This window comes from Mirounga angustirostris, unplaced genomic scaffold, assembly GCF_029215605.1.
Source record: "Mirounga angustirostris isolate CCGP_5_RB_7025 unplaced genomic scaffold, mMirAng1.0.hap1 SCAF_5, whole genome shotgun sequence".
Taxonomy (NCBI): Eukaryota; Metazoa; Chordata; class Mammalia; order Carnivora; family Phocidae; genus Mirounga; species Mirounga angustirostris.
In genome coordinates, this window is record NW_026991713.1 from 151,218,135 (window position 1) to 151,239,888 (window position 21,754).

General features: G+C 41.8%; 1 protein-coding gene across 7 annotated transcripts in view; it reads right to left on the bottom strand.

Annotated features, from left to right (window-relative positions):
- PARN (poly(A)-specific ribonuclease) overlaps nt 1-21,754 on the bottom strand; it is a 305,400-nt gene that overhangs the window by 149,301 nt on the left and 134,345 nt on the right. For 5 of the 7 annotated variants that reach the window (XM_045875009.3, XM_054507517.2, XM_054507516.2 and 2 more), the window contains exon 23: nt 5,942-6,135. In XM_045875009.3, coding sequence (XP_045730965.2) covers nt 5,942-6,135 — 194 coding nt within the window. Of the gene's footprint in view, nt 1-5,941; nt 6,136-19,306; nt 19,868-21,754 lie in introns of those variants that run through there. The other 2 variants (XR_010411849.1, XM_064592574.1) reach the window with 2 other exon arrangements.

Consider the following 21,754-nt stretch of genomic DNA (forward strand, 5'->3'; position numbering starts at 1 on the left):
TCTGGAAAACGCTGTGCCAGGTTCTTAGAGGGTGAAACATGCACTTACCATATGACCCAGCAATTCCACTCTTAGGTATTTACCCCAAAGAAACGAAAACTTAGTTCCTATAAAAACCTGTTGGCGAATGTTTACAGCAGCTTGATTCCTAGTTGCTAAAAAGTAGTAACAACCTAAATGCCAACTGGCAAAATGGAAAAACAGCAATACATCCATAAGACAGAATACTACTCAGCAATAAGAAGGAATGGACCACTGGTATGTGCAATAGCAAAATGAATCTCAAACGTATTAAGAAAGAAGCACATCACTGGTGGCCAGGTTCTAGGGGTGGGAGGAGGGATGGCGCATGAGGGAATCTTCTGGAATGATACAACTATTCTCTCTCTTCCTCTTTTTTTTACAGATTATTTATTTATTTATTTTTAGGGGAAGGGCAGAGAGAGGGGGAGAGAAAATCTCAAGCAGACTCCCTGCTGAGTGCAGAGCCCGGTGGGGGGCTAGATCCCAGGACCCTGAGATCATGACCTGAGCCGAAATCAAGAGTCAGATGCTTAACCGACTGAGCCACCCAGATGCCCCTACAACTATTCTCTCTCTTGACCACAATGTGGTTATATGGCTGTACACACATTTGTAAAAACTCATCGAATTGTACACCTAAAAGCGAAGACTTGTTGTACATAAACTGTATCTTAATAAAGCTGACCCTGCAAAAGATATTAGGAACATTGTTTGAAAATCCAACAAAATTTTAATATAAAATATTATGCTGATAGTACAAATTTGACCAGGATTTTTTGTTTAATGGGGAAAGAACCGGATACCAAATTGTCTATGAAGTATGATGCCAACTGTGTATAAAAATGACAGGCAGAGTCTACAGCCATACCACCCTGAACGCACCCGATCTCGTCTGATCTCGGAAAATGACAGGCAGAGTAAAAACACTTGTTAACAGAGAGGCAACCACGGGATTTAATTTTCTTCTGTTTTTCTTCATTTTATAGATTTTCATAGTGAGCGAGCATGTTATCTTTATTAACAAAACAACAAAAGAAATTAAAAAGTGGTCAACACAAAAGGTGACCATTTGGGCTTCTTCACCTTTCTTCTCTCCACAGCTGAAAGGGAGAGATTCTGTGAGGGAAGACATTTCTGCCCTCAGGTGAATTCAGAACAGAATCTCAAACACTGGAAATCTGCCATCGTTATCATTTTCTAGAGTGGAATCCTGGAGAGAGAAAGATCCTGTGGGGTGCTATACAAACGTATTTAACTGGGAGACGCTCCAGAGGGCCTGGCGAAGGGGCGGTTTCCTACATCAAGAAGGCAGAACTTCCCTGGGTGGAAGGCAGCCGGCGGGGATAGGGACTGGGCAGCGGACGGCCCACCGCACAGCACAGGGGCCACACTGAGGCTGTCAGCCACATTTCAATTGAAGAATTAAAAAGCTCCTTGGCTGCCCTTCCCTAGCCTAGATGGTCAGCAACTGCAGCCTGCTGCTCAGATCCTAAATTTTTACACTGTAACCTTAAGGATGCAAGCTTGAAAAGTTCAACAGATTACTCGAGACTCCCATGACACTCCTGGTTCCTGGCAAACATTCAAAGGTCTACTGTGCTGTGTTTTAAATGTGAGGAGGAAAAAGACTTGCAGCAGCCTATGACATGACACACACAGTCACCAGAAATGGTCAGCGTCTCGGGCACTCTTCCGTGAACGCTAACAGGGCCTGATAGAACCTCTGGCTGCCGGACTGTCCATCAATATTTTGAGAGTGGTCAGTCTGGTCAGCAAGAGGACACCGGAACACAATCCACTCATCAGCAAGAACAAGTGTGCTGTGGAAATCCGTCCATTAAACACTGTCTGGGGACCACTTCCTCGAGATACTTTAGTCCAGCCTAAAATGCAAGCAGAGCTCTCTTTCTTTACGTACCAGCTGAGAATGTACCTTGAATCCCCCCGAGGAAAAGTAGATAGCACTACCAATCTACACTAATCCTAATAAATATAAAAGGAAGGGACTTACGTTATATGTCTGTAGCCTGAACACAGGACAGAAACAACACTGAGGAGAAAAATATTTGCCAAGTACATAATATGTACACAGTAAGCTCCAAAAGAGAACGGTTGCTTGGCTCACGTGACTTCATCACAAGAAAGTCCAAGTTGCCAATTGTTTCTGCTCTTGACCAGCTGCCAGAAATGCTCATCTTTGTAAAGAGTCCTTTACTTCTTCTAAAGTTTGGATAAATTTCACATACTGCATGCAGAGTGATCCAACGTGTGAACTCTGGATCAGACGGCCCTCCCCAGGGCCCCCAAGACCAGCTATATTTGACTTTGCAAGTCTGAATTCTTTGAGCCTGTTTCCTCTCTAGAAATTGGAAATAACTGGTATCTATACTTTACCGGCTTTTTATAAGGAACAGACAGTAAAGGATGTTCCCGGCACAATGCCTGCTACATGATATAAACTCAATAAACAGTCATTTCTTTTGCAATTTAAGTCATTTTGTTAGCTGGGAAGCGGTCTAGCACTCTTAGTGCATCTTCGACATTAAAATGTATAACTAAGACAGATGACACTGTTTTGTGTGGGATTTACTGAGCACCAACTGTCCCAGGACTGCTACAATACACAATATTCTGTGGTCCTACTTTTTGCTACTTCCTCCTTAGAAAACAGAAATCTCCCTCAAAGGTGAACAGTGTCTTTTGTACTTTTCATGCCTTCGCTGACAGCGCTGGGCACCCCACACACCTTGGTGAATCACCTGAGGCCCTGTCAAGATACTCTTGCCAGGAGGAGAGCTCAGACAGGATGCCCTAGAACCTGTCTCTGCAGGTCAGACTTTCCCACGCCCTACCAAAGCGTCCCATCCGGTTGCTGCCAACACCCCAACCAGGTCTTCACGGCTCCTGGTACTCTTCTGAGCCCTTGAGCACTTAATACAGACCCTTCACAGGGTCAGACCTTTGTATTCTCACTCACTATAGGACCTTATGAAAGGCACTGAGCAATCGAAACTGGTCAACTCCACATGCTCAGAGCCTGGTTATCTCAACCGACATCCTGCTGAGAACATGAGTGCGAAGAAGAACCCATGAAACTTCCAGCTTCGTGCTGCTGGAAGGCCTCACCCGGTGAATGGTGCTCCCGAAGCCCAATTATCTCAAGTTCTCTGATTCAATTAAAAGCTGTCAAGATGTTTCTTTCTCTTTTAGCGGGACTGACAAAGAAGTACAAAATCTATCATTTTTTCTTTTTTAGCTCAAATCTTGAGGCAGTGACAGCTTTACTGTCAATGGGAGGAAAATAAAAACCTATTTTAATGACGGTATTATACATTCAAAACCCCAAATAACTCACAGAAAGTTTTCACTTAGAATGATGAAAGTTATAAAAAGAGCTAATCTATTCAGGCAGTCTATTATTAGGTATTTTAATGTTAATACCTGTAAGATTATGCTGAGATAGAGGGGAGAAAAAAACACCTGTCATCTTGCCCCTGAGAACTAACAGATAAGCTGAAAAATTCAGAGGAGACTGAGATAGGAAGGAAAGGAATACAAGAGGGGACCCCGCCCCTCACCACAATAGCCATGATCTCTAAAAGTCATCCGACTTTCAATATGAACATTGGCTGAGCAGATACAATGCGGCAGTCATAAGAGGGTATCACAGGTGAAGATTAAGGGCGTTACAAAATAAAACATTCTCAGGGCGCCTGGGTGCCTCCGTCGTTAAGCGTCTGCCTTCGGCTCAGGTCATGATCCCAGGGTCCTGGGATCGAGTCCTGCATCAGGCTCCCTGCTCAGAGGGAGGCCTGCTTCTCCCTCTCCCACTCCCCCTGCTTGTGTTCCCTCTCTCGCTGTGTCTCTGTCAAATACATAAATAAAATCTTTTATAAATAAATAAATAAAGCCTTCTCTCCAATGCTCAATTTAGGGAACGGAAGGGAGGCAAGTCAAGGAGAACAGCGGGGTTCAAGGAGGCAGCTGAAAAAAACAAGCCGGGCTTCAAACAGGAAGTTTAAGTTTTCAGTTAAAGTTAAGCCTCAGCATAACGTATAAAAACATATGCAACATTTCTGCTGCTTCTTTGATTTCATTAGTATCAATGAGATTCAGAAAACTCCCTGCCGTCAGATCAGGCCATGTGTAAAAGGAAGAATTAATCTGAAACATGGTGAATTCTTAGCTTGGGTATGAATCAGGTTCCATGGTTTTCCTACACCTTCCTTTGATTTGACTGTTGGTTCTGCTCACCGGGAGTCCATCAGGATGTGAGACAGGCACACTCGGGGCTGGGTCAGCGGCCCTCCTATCCCAAGCAGACAGGCAGTGGCGTAACCATGCAGGGAGAGCACGGGCTCTCTTGTAAAGGACAAACTGAAGGACTCCGTGACCTTGGGCAGGTCCCATTACCCTTCAGGCCTCCAATCTCTTAAATGTGAAATGGACCTTGAGGACCACCTCAGAACTTTAAAGGAAAGAACTCCCACCAAGCATGAGACGCCGCGCCGGGCCCTGAGCAAGCAACAGTCAGCGAGGGCTGTAAGTCTTGTCACCATGACAGCCGTGGGACCCAGCAGGTGACGGCCGGGTCTCCCGAGCAGGGAACTGGCCTTGCTGACCAGTAAGCTCCTCCCTCGTGTCGCAGTCCAGCATTGTAGAGGGTCTGCACACGGAGGGCTGCGCTCGTTCACAGACCCCCCACGGCATCCGGGTGACGGAGAGAACGTGGGATTTGGCTTCAGGCAAGAAGGGAATTAAATCAGGAGAGAAAAGGCTCCTACTACAGCACCTTGCACATACTAGGCTGTTAGGTTCTGGTTTCCTTTGCTCCTTATATAATTCTTATTTTTTTTTTTAAGATTTTTTATTTATTTGACAGAGAGAGACACAGCGAGAGAAGGGAACACAAGCAGGGGGAGTGGGAGAGGGAGAAGCAGGCTTCCTGTGCGGGGCTCGATTCCAGGACCCTGGGACCATGACCTGCGCCAAAGGCAGACACTTACCGACTGAGTCACCCAGGCGCCCCCCTTATGTAATTCTGCGTATGAGAGAAATCCAGGCTGCCTGGCGTTTTGCTGGGAATGGTGAAAACGCTGCCACTGAAAATAACATGTGTAGGAGGAGGCCTCTGTGCAAATTTAAATGCACATTTAAGATACTGAGGCTACTTACACACATCAGCAAAACCTCTAAACCATAGAGGAGAGAGGGGATTACCAAAATGGAGTAACCATCTTTAACTGAGAAGGCCCCTGCCAAGCCTTCCTCTATCAAGAGACAGGGCTTTTTAGGGATTCCTCAAATTAAATGGATCCTAAAAAGCATCTGGTCCCGTGGAGAACTACAGAATTCCCCCTCATCTGCGGGGGACATAGTCCAAAGCACCCAGTGCGTGCCTGAAACTTCGGTAGTACCAAACCCTATAGACTCCATGTTATTTCCTGTACATCCACAGCTGTGATAAAGTTTAATTTATAAATGAGGCATAGTAAGAGACTAACAAGAGCTAATAACAAATGAGAACAATGATAGCAATGGACTGTAATAAAAGTCATGTGAATGGGTTTCTCTCTCTTAAAAAATCTTACTGTCCTGGACTCACCCTTCTTCTTTTATGATGTGAGATGATAAAATGCCCCCCTGACAAGATGAAGTGAGGTGAGTGACATAAGCATGGTGACCTAGCATTAGGCTACCACTGACCTTCTGATCGTACATATGTCAGAAGGATCCCCTGCTTCCGGGCCGAGGTTGACTATGGGAAACTGTGGATAAGGGGGCGGCGTGGGGGAGCCTACTGTACCTGGGCTTTGCCACCAGCCGAAACCCTGCTATCACTTCTCCCCCCAACTATGAGCTTCTAAAGCATTAAAGAGTACACAACTCCAGAACTCTACTAAGATCTTATACAAACCTGCTGGTGAAAGGTCCTTCTTCATTCTTTTTAATTTCTTGGCCTTTTTCCTTCCCTCGGAGAGGGGTTCTGCACAGGACTCCGTCTGTTCGAGCTCAGGGTCAGAAATATCCCCCGATATTCTGGCCTGCAAGTCAGCTTCTGCTGGGCTGGGACTCAGGTTTCTCTTTCCTGCCGCACTGGTCACTGTAAGACTGAAACACAAACAGTGGAACGACATGAAAGGTTTGAGATTAACAGGAACACCAGCCTATAAAATGTCTTAATACTCTTAAGTCTGTTACCGCTTAACTACCAGCCAGCAACACGGAGAACTGCCACCTGTACATGAAAGTCAAAGACCTCATATAGGAACTGAAGTCTAAAGGTTTCCCCGTGATGACAAGCTTATTCAGAGGCAAGTTCTACGTTATGCTTGTGTATAGACACATACGAATCTAAGCTGTTCTGAGTGCTTCGAAGAACGAATTTTTTTTTTTAAAGATTTTATTTATTTGAGAGAGAGAGTGTGAGAGAGAGCATGAGCGGGGTGGGGGGGGAGGGGCAGAGGGAGAAGTAGACACCCCGCTGAGCAGGGAGCCTGACAACGTGGGGCTCGATCCCAGGACCCCGGGATCAGGACCCGAGACACAGGCAGACACTTAACTGGCTGAGCAACCCAGGTGCCCCTTGAAGAACAAAATTTTAAAGAAAATTCCTGGTTTCTGTTTTCGGAGAGATACTACAGCAGAAGAGTAGAACAGAATAGTAGAGCTGCTACAATAAAATAATAGTCTTGGTGGCACTAAATTGGAAGACAGCACTGTTACCTTCACGACTGCCTGATGGATACACAGCACAACAGAAGAATTCCTGAGCGTGTCAGCTATCACGTGGCTCATCATCTGAATACACTTACAGGGCATGTCCCACCTTCACAGAATTCTCTTCTATTCCAAAACAGTGACTTGTCAAATTTATAATTAAACCTGGCTTCACTTTTAAAGCTTTATAGGATGTGACATGTTGAATTAAATCAAATTACATGTCCTGATTTTTCCTTGAGAAAATATGTTCCCTGAAATATAACTTGATAAAAACAGAGACCGTACGGCCAATGTGAGTCCTGTCTCCTCTAAATGGGTCTTATAAATAGATTTTTTATTATAGCCCCCAAGTTATGAGAAACATTTAAAAATCAAGTCATTCCACTCAAGGGAGGCCATTCAAGTACAGAGAGGGGGCGGAAGGGGAGAGAAAGAGAGTGAATGCGCACATACCCCTATTTAAGCCTCTTCTAAGGAAGCGAATACTTAAAATGTTACATATAAAAAAACTCTGGCTACCCAGTTATCCCAGTTCCTCCATGTGAGTCCTGCACTCACATCTTCTCTGTACTTTATACTTGTTCACTCATGTGAAGAAGGAGAAGAACAAACTGTTTTCCGTGGTGGTTCTTAGCAGCCATAGGAGGCAAAACACAGGGCTCTTACGACTGGCTGACCTTCCACCTGTCCTCTTCTTCACGTACATCATACACACTTCTCTGAAACACCTCTTTTATTGAGGGGATATAAGGAAAAGGGGGGATACCAGTGGTAATATTTGGGGGGTATTAAAGATTCATGCTAAAGTTTACTGTTTAAAAACTGATAATACCTTTAAAAAGTTTTCTTTTTAAAAGTATTTTATTTACTGGGGGGGGGACAAAGGGGGAGAGAGAGAGAGAATCTCAAGCAGACGCAGGGCTCCATCTCACGACCCTGAGATCATGACCGGAGCTGAAATCAAGAGTTGGACACTTAACCAACTGAGCCACCCAGGCACCCCACCTTTAAACAGTTTCCTTAAAGACAAAAATAATTTTGGCTGGTTTCTGAAAATTGGGAAAATTCAAAAAGTGTAGGAAAATAATAAGGACCTACTCTTACACCACAAAAGGGGAACAGGCCTAAAAATTCCTCTGTGTTGTAAATCCTGGAACCTGGTAGCCTCTGAGATATAAATGTTTAATAAAAACTCAGTTGGGACTTCGAGAAAGACAAAGTCCAGAAATAGACCCAACTGCATATAGAAATCTAGTGTACGGTAAAGATCGTATCTCAAATTACTGGGGCAAAGATGAACTTTTAAGAAACAGTGTTGGGACAACTGGAAAAGGATAAATTAGACCCATTCCTCACTTGGCACAAAAGCATAAACACCAAACGGGTCAGATGTCTACATGTAAAAAATGAAACTCTACAGTACTACAATAAAACATGGGTGAATTCCTCCAAAATCTGGGTGCACAAAAAGGCTTTCTCACTATGACTTGCAATCCAGACGCAATAAAAAATTTACAAATTTGATCTCATAAAAATTTTTTGTATGGCAATCAGTAAGATGAGCAAAGTCAAAAGACAAATGAGGAACCAAGAAAAAATATCTGTAGCATAAATCACAGATAAAAGGTTAATATCACAGATAAAAGGTTAATGTCCCTGATATGCAAATAACTCTCAAACCAAAGAGAGTCATGGCAAAGCCATGAACTCACTGTTATGGAGGGGAATGTGGCAATATCTAACAAAACTACGTATTCATTTACTCTTGGAACCCGCAATCACAGTTCTCGGAACTTTGAAGACACACCTCCAGCAACACAAAAATACATTTCACAGGTGATTCCTTGTAGCTTTCTCTGTAATTACAAAATAATGCCAAGCCAAAATACTGCCTAAATGTCTAAACACTGGAAATTGGTTAAATAAACTGTGGTACATACAATCAGTGAAGTACTGAGCAGTTACAAGAAAGAATGAAAATCTCAAAGAACGGATAGGGAATGATTTCTAGTTACAAAAAAAAAAAGATGAAAAAAAGCAAAGTGCAAAAGAGCCATTTATAAACCCAGTATTCCCAATCTTCGGTAGGGTTCAGGGAAGAACTCAAATCGTGAGCTCTTTAGGAGGTTTGCTTCTGTTGTTGAATGAGTGAAGCAATTCTGAAAATACTTAGATGCCTTATAGTACTGAGCAAATTAGTGAATACACTGATGTTGTTGGAAGCCAGACACACGAATATTAGAGTGGGGAAAGACAAGGAAGAACCCTGTGGAGATGAAATGAAACTGGAGACAGGGCTTAGGCTCATGATTTTAAAAATAAGTCTGGGTATACATGTGCATATTTATGCATCTACATGCATATGCATGTGTGTTCCCTCATGTATGGGGGAGGTATGTGTGTATAGCCACGCACTATCCACCGAAAGGGCCTAGGAGCAAAGAAACCCCAGTAGCAGTGAACACATCTGGTGTCGACATCTTAATTTCTAATACCGTACACCCTAAAAAAAAAAACAAAACAGGGCTTCTCAAAGAACTGGCTGATTCCAGGGCAGGGGTAAAGGAGGCACAAAATGAGCCTGGAACATCTTGCAATAGGAGAAAGCAGGAAAGTGCTGAAGATTATGAGGAGGTATGTTGCAAGGACAGAGGCCCAGCTGGGGAGGGCTCTGACCAGCCAGGTATCTGAGCACCAAACAAAGGCAGTAACAGATTCTAAACTACTGAAGAAAGAGGAATCCATGGGTTTACATAAGACATGACACAGAGGGAGGGAGGGAGAAAGGGAGAACGGAGAGCTCTCACAGCTGTGTACTAACTAGCAATCAGTAACGGGGAAGAGAAATGGAACTGGCAGATGATTCCTTTGCCATCCTCACATGAAAGATGGTTGAGGCAAACAGTCTCAGCAGCTGCTCCACCTGGGGAGATATTCTGCTGGAGAGGAGGCTATCTGCACCGTCTGAAAGTGTCTCCCCACACATTGGTACCTGCATCATGTGCGCGGTATTGCGGTCAGGCCTGAAATGTCACCATGAAAAACATCAGACAAACCCAAATGGAAAATATCTTACTGAAAAAGAGTGGTCAGGGGAAGGGCTGGGGTTCCTCAACAATGTCACTGTCCTAGGAGACTAAAGAGATACGAAAACTAGATGCAACACATTATCACAGACTGGGCCTTATAATGGAGGGGGGAAAATGATACAGATAATACCAGATCAAATACTAACACAGGGATATGACCAGTAAAGCATCCTATCAATGTTAAATTACTGAGGCTGGTAACTGTACTGCAGGTGTATATGGAAATACCCTTACTTAGTGGACTTAGGGAAAAAGGACCATGATGTATTTAACTTCCTTTCAGATGGTTCAGAAAAAAATAAGTAAGTTGGAGGGCAGGGAGAGAAAAAGGGAGTGGGGCGCCTGGGTGGCTCAGTTGGTTGAGCGCCTGACTCTTGGTTTCAACTCGGGTCATGATCTCAGGGTCCTGATATGGAACTCTGAACCTGGGTGCTCAGCAGGGAGTCTGTTTGAGATTCTCTCTCTCCCTTTCCCTCTGCCCTTCTGCCCCCACCTCCCTCTCTAAAAAAAGAGAAAGAAAGAAAAAGAAAGAAAGAAAGAAAGAAAGAAAGAAAGAAAGAAAGGAAAAGAAAAAGAAAGAAGGGAGGAGGGGAGGGAGGGGAGGGGAGGGGAGGAAGGGGAGGGAAGGGAAGGGAAAGGGAAGGGAAAGGGAAGGGAAAGGGAAAGGGAAAGGGAAAGGGAAAGGGGAGGGGAAGGGAAAGGGAAAGGGAAAGGGAAAGGGGAAGGGGAGGGGAAGGGGAGGGGAAGGGGAGGGGAAGGGGAGGGGAAGGGGAGGGGAAGGGGAGGGGAAGGGGAGGGGAAGGGGAGGGGAAGGGGAGGGGAAGGGGAGGGGAAGGGGAGGGGAAGGGGAGGGGAAGGGGAGGGGAAGGGGAGGGGAAGGGGAGGGGAAGGGAAGGGGAAGGGAAGGGGAAGGGAAGGGGAAGGGGAAGGGAAGGGGAAAGGGAAGGGAAGGGAAGGGAAGGGAAGGGAAGGGAAGGGAAGGAAGGGAAAGAAGAAGAAAAAAGAGAAAAAAAGGAAAAGAGAGGGAGGAGCATATACAGTGTGTGTGTGTGTGTGTACGCAGATGGGGGCAGGCAGGAAGAGAGCACGTGCACAAAAGCAAAAAATAAACGGAGCAAAGTGTTAACAACAGACTGCATTTTCATAAAAGTTTCCAATTAATTTACAACACATTTCCTAGTTCCTAGTCTGTAGTTTCTGCTCTCAAGTAAGAATCCTTTGCTTCCTAGGAAGATCTGTTGTTTATGGGACATCCTGCCTGCGAAAGCCCTCAGATAGTGTGGAACGAGTACATTTCATATGTTTAGATATGTATATGGATGTAATATGCACACCAACAAAAAATTTTCTCAACTATCATTCTCTTAATAAAAATAAAAGCTGTGACTATGCCCCATGTAATTTAACTAAAGCAGTTCCGGACCAAAACCAGTTTTTGTTATACATGGAAAACCAGATATATGAAGTAGTGGCTTTAAGATTGTTACTATTTATACATTTTTCAAGGTACGGCTGTGTGTGTGTATGCATATATGTACGAACACTCTTGATTCATGCATGCTGACAAGATACTCCTCTATAGACTGATTTTATTTTTTTTTAACATTTTACTTTATTTTGTTTTTTTGCATCATAAGTGTACTCTTTAATCCCCATCCCTTACATCCCCCATCCTTCCACCCATCTCCTCTCTGGTTACCATCAGCCTGTTCTCTAGAGTTAAGAGTAAGTTTGTTGGTTTGTCTCTCTCTCTCCTACAGATTGATGTCAAAGGTCAAAATGAAAATCAGGCAGAACAACCTCCCATTAGTCTGAGCTCATTTTGCAAGTGAAGTTATAAGGCACAAAGTGAACTACTTCATAATGAATATGAAATGCACATTTAAATCCACTGAAGAAGTGGTAATTAATTAAAAAATACAATGTTAGAGACGCAACTTGGTGTGTCACAACTGAACATTAAACCTTGATTAGCATTTATACGGGGGATGCAAATGATAAACCATGCCGGTTACAATGACTAGGAGGTCAAACTCAGAATTTTGCCAGAAGTTAAGGTATTGATAATGCAGCAAGTGTAAATCAAATTCTTCTAGGGTAACCTATCTCCATTAACTTCTTCCTTTTAGTAGAAAAAAAGATGTTTGCTAATGGGTTACATTTACAAGTTCCTACAAATACCTTTTTCTAAAAGCACAAAAATCTGGCTGCCCCATGAAGTGTCCCCCTCTTTATTTTAAATGAGGATATTAGTTATATGCAGTGAAATTCGCTCATTTCAGGTGTACAGGTTGGTTGATTTTTGGAACTGTATACAACCATGTAAACACTGGAACAATCAAGACACAGTACAGTTCCCTTTAAGAAGATTCCTTGTATGGGGCGCCTGGGTGGCTCAGTCGGTTAAGCATCTGCCTTCAGCTCAGGTCATGAACCCAGGGTCCTGGGATCGAGCCCCGCATCGGGCTCCCTGCTTGGCGGGAAGCCTGCTTCTCTCTCTGCCCCTCCCCCTGCTTGTGTTCCCTCTCTCACTGTGTCTCTCTCTGTCAAATAAATAAATAAAATCTTTAAAAAAAATTTCAGCTCTCGGTCCCATATTGAACTCGAGTTGGAAGAGGTGAGTCCAGTCTCAAAATGGAGGGCCATGATCCAAAGGAACCAGAGCAGTTGAGAAAACTGTTTATTGGTGGTTTGGGCTTTGAAACTACAGATGATAGTTTAAGAGAACATTTTGAAAAATGGGGTACACTTACAGATTGTGTGGTGATGAGAGACCCCCAAACAAAACGTTCCAGGGGTTTTGGTTTTGTGACTTACTCTTGTGTTGAAGAGGTGGATGCAGCAATGTGTGCCCGACCACACAATGTTGATGGGCGTGTAGTGGAACCAAAGAGACTGTTTCTAGAGAGGATTCTGTAAAGCCTGGTGCCCATCTAACAGTGAAGATAATTTTTGTTGGTGGTATTAAAGAAGATACAGAAGAATATAATTGAGAGACTACTTTGAAAAGTATGGCAAGATTGAAACCACAGAAGTTATGGAAGATAGGCAGAGTGGAAAAAAGAGAGGATTTGCTTTTGTAACTTTTGATGATCATGATACAGTTGATACAGCCTTCCCTTTTAAGGCTGAATAATATTTCATCGTGCGGATATACCACATTTTGCTTACCCACTCATCTGTTAATGGACACCTAGGATGCTTCCAGATTTCAGTTGTGAAAAATACTAATATGAACACGGGTGTACAAATATCTCTTCAAGACCCTGCTTTCTTTTTTTTTTTTTTTAAGATTTTATTTATTTATTTGAGAGAGAGAATGAGAGAGCATGAGAGGGGGGAGGGTCAGAGGCAGAAGCAGACTCCCCGCCGAGCAGGGAGCCCGATGCGGGACTCGATCCAGGGACTCCAGGATCATGACCTGAGCCGAAGGCAGTCGCTCAACCAACTGAGCCACCCAGGCGCCCGAGTTGTGATTTTTTTTTTTTTAAGATTTTATTTATTTATTTGAGAGAGAGAATGAGATAGAGAGAGAGAGCATGAGAGGGGGAGGGTCAGAGGGAGAAGCAGGCTCCCCGCTGAGCAGGGAGCCCGACACGGGACTCGATCCCGGGACTCCAGGATCATGACCTGAGCCGAAGGCAGTCGCTTAACCAACTGAGCCACCCAGGCGCCCAAGACCCTGCTTTCAATTCCTTTGGGCATATACCAAGAAGTGGAATTGTTGGATCATATGGTAAGTTTGCGTTTAGTTTTCGAGGAACCATCATACTGTTTTCATAGCAACATTCCCACAAAGAGCGCACAAGGCTCCCATTTCTCCATATCCTCGTCAACACTTGTTCCGTTCTGGGTTTTTGATGGCAGCCATCCTAATGGGTATAAGGTGGTATCTCACTGTGGTTTTGATATGCATTTCCCTAATGATTAGTGATGTTAAGAATCTTTTCATGAGCTTATTGGCCATTCGAATATCTTCTTTAGAGATATATCTATGTAAGTTCTTTGCCCATTTTTGAATCAGGTTGGTTTTTATTGTTTTTCTTGAGTTTTAGTTTCCTATATATTCTAGATAGTTATCCCTTATCAGATACAGGAGTTCATTTTGTACATGGTGTGAGGTAAGGGTCCAACTTCATTCTTTTGCATGTGGATATCCAGTTTAACCAACACCATTTAGACTTTCCTTTCCCCACTGAATGGTCTTGGCATTCTTATTGAAAGTCATCTGGCCATATATGTGAAGGTTTATTTCTGGGCTCTCTATTCTATTCCATTGATCTCTACGACCTGTCTATAACCGCACTGTTCTGGTTACTATAGTTTTGCAATAAGTTTTAAATCAGAAAGTGTTAATCCTCCAAATCTGTTCTTCTTTTTCAAGATTGTTTTGGCCATTTAGGATTCCTTGAAAATCCGTATGAATTTTAGAATGGATTTTTCTGTCTGCAAAAGATGTCATTGGGATTTTCACAGGAATTGAACCGAATCTATAGATCACTTTGGCTAGTACTGAAATCTTAACAATATCAAGTTTTCAAATCCATGAATGGGGTATGGGGTATCTTTTCATTTATGTAGATCTTCTTTCATTTCCTTCAGCAATGTTTTGTAGATGGTAGGAGAGAGCCATCTCTCCCCATCTTCCTCTTCTTACAAGGACACTAATCCCACCATGAGGCCTCCACCCGCATGACCCCATCTAACTTTAACCACCTCCCAAAGACCTCATCTCCTAATTCCATCACACCTGGGGTTAGGGATTCGACATATGAATTTGGGGGTGGGGGTGCCATGATTCAGACTGTAGCACAAGGTCACCAATATTTTTTTCCATCTTTTCTTCTAGAAATGTTATAGTTTTAATTCTTACACTTAGGTCTATGGGTCATTTCAAGTTCATTATGTATATGGTGTGACTTAAGAGTAGAAGTTCAATTTTTACATACCACTATGCAATTGTTTGAGAATTATTTGTTTTGTTTTTTGTTTTTTCAGAATTATTTGTTAAAAAAACTAACTTTGCCTACTGGATTGCCAGCACTTTTGTTAGGAATTTTAAATTTTTCCAAATTCCTGACAGTTACTAATCTTCAAAATCTGAGACCAAGAAATCAGAATTCCTGAATCATAAATTATTCTGTATTTTTCATAGCACTTTACTTCATGTTTTTAAATAATAATGAGTTATAATCATAAACAGTGAATCACTTTTCTTTGACAGGATTATATTTAAAGTTTCAGGGGTTAGCTCAGTAAAATAAGATATAATAATAAATGTATGGTTATTATTATGAACCATATAGTACAACAAAATTATATATTTCAATAACGTACAAAAATAATCTCTACCTGATAAAGGCATTTGGCAGTAGAAAACATTAAAAGAATAAAATATTAGCACCGAACGGATGCCCAAAAAGCATCATTTAAAAACTGAAAGATGTCACAAATATTTAAAAGTTATTCTTAAATGAGATTTTAAAACACACAAGTATTAATTAAGTATTAATATTTGTCATAAGACAAATATTCCAGATGTAGAGAAGTTTCTTTCATGTTGTGCTGATGTTGGTCAAATTGTTCTGAGTGTGTCCAAAGCAAATACAAGTTGGGCGTTAGACTACATATTGCTTCATATAAGCTCATTTCCTCTTTGAGGGATGAAAATATTTTGTCTGCTTGCCTTGATTTTGGTTTTGCTGTTAAAATTGATATTGTTTGTCCTAATTCAGACTGCAGATGAGCTGATTTCACATCAAAGTATTCCACAATGCTATTAACATCTTGCCTTTGCATTTCTTCTGTAAAAGTAATTACAAAGAACTATAGCCTTAGAGCAAATATTCAAACACTAAAACACCACTGGATTCTATTAAGATAACGTAATATTTGGGTATCCTAGCAAGGTCAACAGCACTATTACTACAAAGGAACATGTTTCAGAACTGCCAATTTAAAGACTGCTCCCAAAATTTATTATTTCTTGGAACGAGATTTGCAGGATTTTTATAAAGTGTACGGATGTTTGTAAACTCATTAGTATGTTTTTATTTACAAAAATGACTCATTGTGAGGAGCACGTAGGGCTACATACACTTACAACATGGTGGCAGTGACAAGCAAGAATGACAGATCTGATCGTGGCCCCTTCTCTCCCATCGTGGCCCCTTCTCTCCCATATGCTCCGTCCTGGTTTCAGAACTGTTGACCTTAACCTTTGACACTGATTCCACTCTTGCTTTCAACTTCATGTCCGTGGATTCCTTTGAACTGGTAATACCTATGTTGATGTTTAAACTTTAATTCCCACAGATTTTTTTTTTTTTGCCTTTATCCTGATTTCTTTACTGATTTTTCTCAGAGTTTGGAGTAACATAAATGTCCCTAGAAATATCAGGAAGGGATTCCTGCATGGAAACGCTGCTGGAAATAAAGAGATCACAAATGTGTGGTTGTGCTTTGGGACACTCAATTCTGTTTCGTTACCTATTTATCTTTCCTATGCCAGCACCACACTGTTATTATACCTGTGGCTTATAGCAAGTCTTAAAGACAGAGGGTAAGTCCTTCAGTCGGCTGGGAGGTTCACGCTGCTGGATAAAACAGCCACCTTTCATTTTAAAGGGTCGCCCAGTTTACAAAATTCTCTTGTTTGATACTCGAGATGACCATTTTATGCGGAACATGGGTCTTCATTTCCATTTTACAGGCAAGACCCCTCACCCTCAGAGTAAGTGACTTGTCCCCAGTCAGGTAGCTGGTTGGGTAGACCTGAGGCAGTCTTCCAGGTCCGGGTTCTTGGAACTTCTCCACTGCCTCCCCACCACCCAGCCCCATGTTCCCAGGGCCAGTTCTTCTTGTGCAGGTCTCCCCTGAAAAAAGACCCCCTCAGAAAGGCTTTCCCAGGCCCCCTGTGGAGACCAAGCAGCCCCTGACCCTGTAGCATTTATCCCTCTATCCTGTTTTGTTTTCCTCCTATGACTAATCTCTGTCTGTGCTTATTTACTTCTTTACTTGTTGATTCTCTCTCTGCCACTACAATGTAAGCTCGGTGAGAACAGGATCTCATACTCCTTGTGGAGAATGGGGCTTCTCAGCACCTGGCCCAGGGCCCGCAGAGTCAGTCAGGCCTCTGCAGTCAAGGTTTGTGGAGTGGATGGAATAGATGAAATAAGTGAATGCTTCCCCCCTCCCCCCAAGAGCAGTAAGGCAAGTGACAAACACCAAACTGTGTATTTCCTCCTCAACTGTATGTGATATTAACATGGTTTATATTCTAGTATACAGTCAACTTCCCCACATTCCCTATTAGATATAACTAAGGGAAAGAAGGAATGTCCTTCTGTGCAAACTACCTCACAAAGCAAAATGAACTGGAAAAATCTGGGGAAGTGGGAGCTAGAAAATGCATTTTTATTGTTTTCACAAACTCGTACTGAATTCAAATTCCATGAGCATTACTGTTTCTGTGTTTGTGGGCATGATCTGGGTAGATAAGCGGAGGATGTTAGCTAGCCTACGCTCAATTCAGAAGGCAAGCCCGTGGAGATGGTTGACGAACGGTGACTTTTATGTCTAACAAACAATTTGAGTCTGAAAAGCAAAATTAAGATCAAATAAGGTATGTCTGTATGATAGCTACCCAGGAATAAAGGATATCTCTTGCGGAAGGAGAGCTGGGAGAAGCGGGGGGAAAGAGAAGACATGAGTACGTTGTATAAGTATGTGGCTCAGTCCTAGGTATAAAGTTTATTTTTAAATAATAAGAGATTGGCCTAAATAAAAGAAAAATGGATTCTGCGTTACAGAGAATCAATGGCACTCAACTGGAACTTTTTACAAGAACCCAATTTGAAACTGGCTACACAATCCCCTATTGCTAACTCACGCTAATGCAACACAGCAAAGATTAATGGATGACAAACATGAGAGAAATTAATACTAATTCCTAAATAAGGACCTTATACTCAACACATAATTAGTTGAAGCTGAATTCAGAACATCTGAAATTTTCGGAGGCTGGGAGGAAATTTACTTTTGCACTAAAATTTACTTTTGTCTCTGATGAACAGATTCACTAATCAAATCAGTAATATAATGAAAACAAAACAACTCCTCGCACAGCAAAAGCCCAGCTATTTCAGAAAATAAACTGCTTTTAAAATTTTCCAGGAAGTTAACCATGACCAGTTGGACACACATATTTATCCGTAGAGGGATATAAATAACTTGACAAAGGCACAGAGAACAGGAGAGGCTACATCAGAGGACAGGATGTCAGCTCACTTTGGAGACACGCTTTGGAGATGACAAGTAGAAAGAAGAGTGCCAAAGAACTTTGCACAGAGGAGGAAACAGAAATCTAAGTGTTGCAGAAAAGGCTGATGCACCCAATAGAGCCCTGCAAAGTCTCAGCAAATAACAGGCACCGGATTCCTGAAACAAGCAGGTGATAAGGACTGGGGCTATGTTAACAGGAGGAAGGGCTGTACTAGGATCCCCACTCCCATCCGTGGGAAGCCAGGGGACCAGCATTCCCCCAGGCCAGCAGCAGCTGGACAGGAGGTTTACTCTGTGGAGAAACTGACCCTCTCATGGTGGCACCAAGTCCAACAGTGAAGAGTGGGATTGAGTAGGGGAGTAAGAAGTAATGAACTAGGGAAGCAGCAACCCCCACATCCTGAGAATTGAGGCCTCCAGCTTCCTTTTGCCAATCAGTACCCAAAGCACCAGCAGTTGGGCTTACCTCCCCCAAGCTGCCAATCAGAAAATCAACGTCTAAAAAACCCTGAATCCTTAGTTAATATCACACTTAATGCAGAATGCTTTTGTCCTAAGATAAGGAATAAGACACATATGCTGGTTCTCACTATTTCTACTTAACACTGTATTAGAGGCCCTAGCCACTGCAATCAGACAAGAGAAAGAAATAAAATTTATATGGTCCACTGGACAGTGAGAAATACAGTTGCCTTTATTGGCAGCATATGTGATTATCTAAACATAAAATACCAAATAGCCTATAAAAAGTTATTAGAACTGGGATGCATGGGTGGCTCAGTCAGTTAAGCATCTGCCTTCAGCTCAGGCCGTGATCCCAGGGTCCTGGGATCGAGTCCCACATTGGGCTCCCTGCTTGGCTGGGAGCCTGCTTCTCCCTCCCCCGCTCTCCCTGCTTGTGCGCTGTCTCTCTCTCTCTTGCACGTGCTAATAAATAAATAAAGTCTTTTTAAAAAACGTTATTAGAATAAGCGAATTTAGTGAGGTTCAAGGATACATGGTCAACATATACAAATCAACTGTATTTCTTTATATTAGAAATGAACAACTGGAAATTGAACTTTAAACTATATTATTTATGGGATGCCTGGCTGGCTCAGCCTGAAAAGCATGAGACTCTTGATCTTGGGGTCATGAGTTTGAGCCCCATGTTGGGTGTAGAGGTTACTTAAAAAAATAATAAATAAAATAAATGACTTACAATAGCATCAAAAAGCAAAATACTTAGCAACAATTCTAATAAAGCATATGTCACTTTTGTATGCCAAAAACTATAATAAACTGATAAGAAAATTCAAAGAAAACCTAAATAGGTGAAAAGAAACACCATGTTCATGAGTTGGAAGATTCAATACAGTTAAGATGTTAATTCTCTCAAAAATGGTCTACAGATGCAACATAATCCCAGTCAAAGTCCTAGCAAGCTTTTAGTAGAGATCAACAAACTGGCCCTAAACTTTATGTGGAAAAGTGAAAAGCAAGGATGAAGGATTTACCATCTGATTTCAAGACTCCCTGTAAAGCTATAGTAATCAAGACAGTGTGGTACTGGTAAAAGGATAGACATAGGGGCTCCTGGGTAACTCAGTCAGTTAGGCATCTGCCTCCAGCTCAGGTCATGATCCCATGGGCCTGGGATTGAGCGCCACATCGGGCTCCCTGCTCAGCGGCGAGTCTGCTTCTCCCTCTCCCTCTGTGATCTTGCTCACTTTCGCTCTCTCGCAAATAAATAAATAAATAAATAAAACCTAAAAAAAAAAAAAAAAGGATAGATGTATAGACCAATGGAAAAGAATGAGTCCAGAAAATTTTTAATATATTATATATATTTAATATATATAATTAATATATATAATTATATATATTTAATATATAATTATATATATATATATATATATATACACACACACACACAGCCACAGGTTTTTGACAAAGAAATCAAAGTAATTCAACACAGAAAGAACAGTCTTTTCAAAAAATGGTGCCAGAACAAATGGAGATCTATATACAAAAAATGAACTTCCAATAGGTCATATACCTAAACATACAACAAAAAACTGTAAATCTAATAGAAAAAATAAGACAATCTTTCTGACTCTAGTTTAGGCAAAGATTTCTTAAGTAGATCACAAAAAGCACAAGCCATAAAGAAAATCAGAAGCTTCAGAGAAAATATATGTAATAACAAAGCCAGCTTCTTACCTCCTCACTCTACAGGGAAAGGACATCAATAAAATTAGCCTCCACACCCACAGCTTCTTATCCCTTTTTAGTTCATTCTTAAATAATAATAGACAGCTGAAAATAGTCAAATATTTGAAGAAAATCTTCCATATAAGATACAAAACCCAAAGCAGACCAACATAGAGAGAGAGAGAACTCTGAGGAAATGGAGACAATGTAAGGAGCTGGGAAAACTTTAAAAACTACAGGCAGTCTGCTCTGTACATAATATAGATCCATAAAAGTGACTGGACAAGGCTACTGTATTAGCAAGTCAATGGATACACAGAAAACCAAGACATAGCAATAATTATATTACTTGGAAAAAGTAAATATCAAAAGAAAGAGTTGAAAGTGGTTGCCTCTGAGGGACGGGATGAGGGTAGCAGGGGACAGCTGCTTTTTATTATAAAATTTTTCTATTATTTGGCTTTAAAAAACAATGTTCATGTATTTTATTGAAAATACTCTAAAAGAAAAAAGTCAAGGACTTCACAAAGATTTACTTAACATGGTGAAAAACCCTTATACCAATAGTAAATCAGTACTTGTCTGGCTATGTTAAATGGGCATACTCAGCTCTGTCAGACTCATTGGCTTTGTGACTCCAAATAAGACCTGCTTTTCTGACTTTCCAGTTCTCTCTAACTAGAGTCAGGGAGGGTGGACAAGATCACCTCCAAGTGTCTTCCAGCTCCATGAGTATATGGCTTTATCAAGTAACACTTTTGCTCACACAGTTATAGGTGCAACTGGTTCTTTAAAAGAATCTATCTATTTCTTCACAAATGTCCTACAATCTAGTTTTCAGTCTATACTTCCATTCATCTGAATTAGTGTGGCATTACTGTGTTCCACAGTTATGAGCTTTTGCAAGTAGAAATGACAGCTAAGAAAAAACTCAAAACCAGTTACCTAAACAACAACATTTATAGCATCAATTATCTTAATCCTACATATTTTTTAAGATATCCCATCTCTTTGGGAATTGCTGGTTTTGGTGGTTTCTGTTTTTCTTATATACCCACCAAACCCAACCTGAGAAGGAAAAAACTCCATAATGTCAACTGAGCATCAGGCTCAAATTTGGAAGTGAACTGTTTCACAAATGATGTAGAAGAAAGTAGGCAGGTGGGGCTATCCTATTCATGAAGAACCCAACTCTTCTTTGCTGCATGGGCACTCACCTTGCTCAGATGCCCACCATACAGACACCGACATACAGAGAGAAAAAACTCTGAGGAAACAAAGACAATGTAGGGAGCTGGAGAACTTTAAAAACTACAGGCAGTCTTTGCTTTGCACATAGTACAGGACCATAAAGGATCTGAGCTAATAGAGAGGGAGAAACTGGAGATGAAAGAGGAAGATTTAAAAAAGGAAGCTATTGACTACCTGGAGAACGCCAATCT